Genomic DNA, 6,312 nt, shown 5'->3' on the forward strand with positions numbered 1-6,312 from the left:
CGTCATTGCTTCTTCTCCTGGAAAAGAAATTCACGACCCGTGGGCCTTCTCCCTCCACGCGGCATTGCTCCGTCAGGCTTTCGCCCACTGCGGAAAATTCCCCACTACTGCCTCCTGTAGGAGTCTGGAAAGAATATGTGGAGCTCAGCATGTCTGGAAGCACGGGAGAACGTTCTTTTGCTGATATTATTACCAGTATTCGCTACTGTGTCATTCATAGCATTACTATATCTTCCCTATTCATTGCGGGTTGGTTATTCGTCAGCACTGGTTTAGCTTACAATGTGTTTGGAAGCCCTCGGCCAAACGAGTAGATTCACAGAGAACTGACAAGGAATTCCATTAATCACCGGCCGTTTACGTGACTTAGGTAACCATGATCTGGATCACCTTAGTAACAAGTTTATAACTATTAAGAACAAGTTTATAATTATTTAAACTTACGAATCAAACATGCAATTTCTACAAATTATAGGCCCAACCATGCAATTAATACTTTCCCATTATATATATATATATATATATATATATATATAGTTCCCCTTGCGTTATTTAACCCTAGAATGCCACGTTCGATCCTCAACTAAAAACCCTTTGTGCTATCTATCGATTTGCCATCGATGTTATCCGACAACCAACAACATTGACTGCCACTAGACGGAGACTTGCTTTTCAATTATTAATCCAGGTAACTAATAATCTAATATTATATCTGCAGTGTTTTACTTTGAACGAAAAAGAAAGAAAACTGATTGTGGATATCAAAGTTTCTTGATTAAATAAGTGTATTGTTTAAATAGTCATAGTTTAATAAGTTTGAATTATTGTTATTATATTATTATGTTAGACGTTTAATAAGTTTGATCTATTATATATATTATTATGCTAGATGGATCAAAAGCAAATTTTTTATTATCTGTCTACTTCCCCGTTCACAAGATATCGGTCATTTATTCGTAAGAAGAACCGGGAATCTTACAATTGGTGTGGAATCAATGAGCTCCCGAGGAGACAAATCCGAGGATGTTTCCATGGCTGGGTGATTCTGTCCGACCATTCGGTCGACATCCTCTTTTGGTTTCTTTGGAACCCACTCACCTCTAACTTGATTCACCTTCCACCTTTGAATCGTAAAGAAGAAGAAGAAGAAGAAGAAGAAGAAGAAGAAGATTATGACGATGATGATGATGATGATGATTTTCCCTATTTTTGTTTGTCATCTCCTCCTAGTGATCAAGGTTCGGTTTTCTTATTGTTATCACACACAACTCCTACCATTGTTCTTTGTCGGCTAGACTGTAAAAGTAAAGGAGGATTAAAATGGATTGAAATGTCATATGCTGAACAACTCCAGAGCATAAGTGGTATGGATGGTGTCCAGCTCGCATGTCCAACTTGTTACAACGGTAAAGTATATGCCTTGACTAGACGTAAGGAATCGGATTATCAGTTTGTCATACAACTTGACATTGAGGTTAAAGCTATGGAAGTTGTTATAAGTCTATTGCAGTTTGTGAAAATCCCTCAAGCATATACTCATTTTTCTACTCGTAACAGTGATTGCTTCACATATCCTTTTCTTAAAGGATCTTGTACAGAATTGTTCTACATTGTAGTATGTTTAAAAGATGATAAGAGGATTGGTATGGTGAGTTTGTTTAAACTTAATACGACTAGTATTGTGTTTGAGGAAATGGAATCCCTCGAAGATGCTATATTTTTCGTGAAGTTATCTACATCCTCAGTCTTCTACAAGTCTCGAGTTGCCTCAGACATACGGGGTTATGTACATGTTCTTGATCATATGAACAAAATAATGTACTCATTCGATGTCGAAGATAGAACAATGTCCTTATCTTTAACTTCTTGTACTTTACGAGAAAGCCAACTGTTAGTGTGGGCTATGCTTGAATGCAGGTATTGCTTGTTACTTATTTCTTTTAGCTATAAAATGTTTTACTTGTTATGAATTATCATATATAATTTGTGTAGGTTAGAAGTTGATTATTGTAAATCTAAGCAAGAAGAAAAAGACAAGGACGTCGAGACAGTTATAAGACAAGTTAAGCCTGATGAGACTAAATCCGATAGCGAAAGTGAGTCACACTTGCTCAATGTTCTGTTTCATATTTTGGAAATGATTATGGAGCGATGTGTTGGTGTCGAATACATGAGGTTTCGTGCTACATGCAAACTTTGTTGTTTAGCAGCACCTCCGATTCAATGGGGCAACGAAAGAACATTAAGGAAATGGCAAACGTATTCAGTAGTTTCACCGTGGTTGATGGTGTTAGATAATTACGGAGGCATTATCACTTTCAATTTTATAGATCCGATATGTGGTGACGAGTATTTTATACTAAAACCTCGAGAACTGACCAATGATTGCCAGATATGTTATTCGATGTATGGTTGGTTGTTGCTGCTGGATAGATTTAATATGGAACTTCCTCAAATGTGGTTCTTCAACCCATTTACAAGTGAGGTCATTCAGCTTTCAATAATGCCGGATGATTTTCGAAGCATTTGTTTTTCAGCACCTCCTACTTCCCCGGATTGTACGCTTATTGGATTTACTAGACAGCGTGCCTACGTCTGCCCTGTATATCACGAGGCACCCTGGCGTTTATATGATTTAGATACCGGCATTAGTGATGTAAATTCTTTTCCCATTCCAACTTTCAGTGGCCGAGATATGTATGTCTTGTGTAACAATGCGAGAATTGAAGCTTTTAGAAACATTGGTAAAGAAAATTTCTCTAGGGTGGTTGTTGTAGACAAAGTCCCGGTTAGTAGATGTACATCTCTGAAAGAGTACTTTCTAGCAAATTATGATTCACATCTTTTACTTGTTATCGTGGGCGAGGTTGAAGAATCTGTTGAGGTGTTCAAACTAAACGAGTCTACAAAAGAGTGGGAGGAAATAAACTGTTTAGGAACACACATGGTTTATATTTCTTATCCGTCATGTTTCTGCCTTGAAGCCAGATTGCCAGAAATGGCAAACAAGATCTACTTTTCAAGATTATTGCATAACGACGACACGAAGACGGTGTTCTACTCTATGGAAACATGCAAGTATCACACATTTGATGACAAAAATATTCAAGAAAGTTTCGGTGTCTATTTATCGGAAACTGTACGCCATTGTTATTACCCTCACACATGGATTGAACCAAGTTGGTCATAACATAAACGCATTATGTGGCACATTAGACTTGTTGCAATTTCTAAGTTATTTATTCTTGGTTTTGAATTCTTTGATGCTAAAATACTATTAGACTATGTAATGAATATGTTTTTAAGTTTATATATTGTTAAAACTATTAATTTTAAAAATAACACACATCTAAAAAGATTAAATACAAAATAAAAAGGTCAACCCGGGAACCACCCCGAACATCAGCGACGACTTATCTAGAACATAATTTCAAGGATAGCGCAAAAATTCTGTTTATCCGTTTCACAAGTATGGGCGTCCTGTAACGCGTTTTGCTTGTACAAAAACACGGTTACGTGTTTCATGTGCTCCAGGGAGTACTCGTCCCTCTCAAGTGTGCCCACCCGTAGCTAAATGGGTTCACAGGGTCAACCCGAAACTGACCCAAACCCGTTTTCACTAAACCCAAACTCGTGAATATCGTATTAGGTTCTTGTCATGTCAGAAATTCACACCCTTACGTATAAAGGCAGGTGTCTGTATAGTACATTGATTGTGTTGCGTGTTGGATTTGTGTCTTGAAAGTGACCCTAAATGATCTGATAATAGATTCCAAGACGAAAAATCAAAAAACCCACAATCATATATTCATATAATGAATCATGTAAAGTTTAAATTTATAATATTTTCAAGGAACATTTAAAAGCTGTTTTTTATGGATGCTATGATAAGTTGTGATATAGAAATGGTTGGTCTTGATTTCATAGCATGTTCTACCGTCTTTTATTCCTCCCACCATTACATAACAATCATTTGATTAGAGATGGTTGATGAAACCAAACATGGATCGTTTATCGTGATAAAAAGGACTGCTGTATGATGTAATGAGAACTGTAAAAGATTACAATTCAGGTACTCATGAAGTTTAAATTTATGGGTGACGGTTTTTGACACGACATGAAATAATCACAGTTTGATAACCCGGTCATGTTCGGGTTAACCTGTTTGACCCATTCAATTAAATATGCAAACATGCCAATCCATCTAAGGTCTAATAGTTTAGTGCAAGATTTCTAGTAAATCGAGTTCAAGTACATATTGATAGAGGATCAAATGGAAGGTCATGGTCGGAGAATCTTGATTTATTATGAGTTGTACGGTCACTACGGTGCATGCGTCGTTTGCTCCTCCCACTTTAACAAGCAAATTTTTAAACATTTTTTAAATTTGAGTGACGTACCAAAGAACTTGTTGTCTAGTTGTATGCTGGTGTGTAGTAAAGATTTCCCTTTTCAAAGTCGTTGATGGTTCTAGTCTACGACGGATAAGGTAAGTAGAGTACAAACGAACACAAGTATAAATAAAGAATCTTGAAAGCGCCACTCGCTGAAAGCAAATTCAGTATAAATGCCTCGTATCTTCATGTCAATTTTAGCCAATTGTTTGTTAGGCTGAACGTGTTACATCAATCAATTGTTTGCTCCTAGGAAGAGTTTTGTCTATAGCTAATCTAAGGTTTATTACTTTAAGGCGGGTAATTTTATCCTACACTGTGTTGTGCATAGGGTTTCTTGGCAAATTGCTTTTCAAGGTAAACTCATATATATTGACTATTGTGCTGACAAGTCAATTGATCTCAAGCTACTTTACAAAAAGGCCCCAAATTTTAGTTTGTTTTAGGCCAATGATTGAGCCACCGGCCCGCGCGCCTCTACCCAACTCAAACTGACCCGGAAGATTTATGTCCAGTCTTATGAAATTAGAGCAACTAAAAACAGTAAATTAATAAAAATTCATGGATCCGCCACTAGGGATGTGCACGAGCCGAGCCGAACTAAGCAAGCGTCTGCTCGAATTTAAGTCAATGAAAATATTATTCAATATTTCAATATCAATATTTAAGATACTTATAAAACTAATTACTTCCTTGTACAAATATAATTATACGTGTATATATTATTATATAATAATTATATGTACACATATATAACAAAACAGACTAAAAATATTCAAGCCGAACCGAACGAGTGGACCCTTTCTCGTTGTTTGGCTCATTTACAAACCGAACCGAGCAGAGTGGCTCGTTTACATTCGAGCGAAAAAAAGAGCGAGCAATTTCTGAGCAAGCGACGAGCGAGTTTAAGCGACAAGCGGTTTGGACGGCCCTAATTGGTCCAGGCAATTCACGTGTGACGCTCAGACGTTCAAACTCACCAAAATTACTTTTACTTTTTTTTTGAAAGGCCAATTTTTTTTTTTTTTAAACTAAAAGATAACCACTTATAAGAAGCAAGTAGCCCAAAACAAAGAACTAACAAAAATACACAAAATCAAACAACCAACCACTTATAAAGAAAATTTACGAAGTTTAATCGGCACCACTTAACCCACTCAAGACATGAACTTTTGCTCCTTTGTTTGACCCAAAGAAAAGATGCCGATTTGATCTCATACACCATCTTGGACATGAAAATGGGTACTTTATTAAAAATGAGATCGTTCTTACTCACCCATATAATCCAACATGTCACTGCCAAAATAGATTGAACCGCCAAACACGAATTATTACACTTGATAAATTTGTTATGGTATTCCAAAATTTCTTCCACCGATACAATTGCACACTTTGGCAACTTTACCCAGTTCATAATAATTGATCAAATATCCTTAATGCCATCGTAATATGCAAACGGACGTTGTGCCGTCTCCGGACACGAACCATAGACCGGACAGTTCACATCCCCAACATTAATACCCCTGATAATTAACACACTTCTGGTCGCGATACGATCCAAAAATATTCTCCAAATAAAGCAGTTTATCTTTATGAGTAACCACTTAATCCAAAACTTATAATATGTATCTCATACTCAAAATTGTCAAACTCCCACCTCGACGATTTAAGTGTAAAAATCGAACAATTACCATCAGAATCAATCCAAAAGCAATATTTCGATTCAATGAGACAACCATTAGAGATATCAACATAATGCAGTTCTGCAATTCCGATTGTAACTTAGCGGATATGGGCCTCCTTTTTCCATCTCCATTTCCACAACACTTCATTCTCGACCACTTCCTAATTATCCATTAGCAACACGCCCTTTTGTTTTTCTAGCGCGTACAAAGATGGAAATAAACTATTTAACGGA

General features: G+C 36.7%; 1 protein-coding gene across 1 annotated transcript; it reads left to right on the forward strand.

The window, feature by feature from the left end:
- The first annotated feature begins 542 nt into the window (after window positions 1–542).
- Window positions 543–3,266, forward strand: LOC143614059 (uncharacterized). Its single transcript, XM_077087603.1, has 2 exons — window positions 543–1,917; window positions 1,993–3,266. Exons 1-2 carry the CDS (start codon window positions 890–892, stop codon window positions 3,188–3,190), a joined length of 2,226 nt encoding a protein of 741 aa, XP_076943718.1. The 5' UTR covers window positions 543–889; the 3' UTR covers window positions 3,191–3,266.
- Window positions 3,267–6,312: the final 3,046 nt, after the last annotated feature.

Source organism: Bidens hawaiensis, unplaced genomic scaffold (assembly GCF_021521415.1).
Source record: "Bidens hawaiensis isolate Kalapana, Puna unplaced genomic scaffold, B.hawaiensis_p1.1 tig00038812_1, whole genome shotgun sequence".
NCBI classification, from domain to species: Eukaryota; Viridiplantae; Streptophyta; class Magnoliopsida; order Asterales; family Asteraceae; genus Bidens; species Bidens hawaiensis.

Excerpts from the sequence above, each read along its gene's own strand:
- LOC143614059 (XM_077087603.1), top strand. The coding sequence starts at position 890 with ATGGATCAAAAGCAAATTTTTTATTATCTGTCTACTTCCCCGTTCACA. Across the intron at positions 1,918-1,992 it reads TGGGCTATGCTTGAATGCAG|GTTAGAAGTTGATTATTGTA; the intron begins GTATTGCTTGTT and ends TAATTTGTGTAG.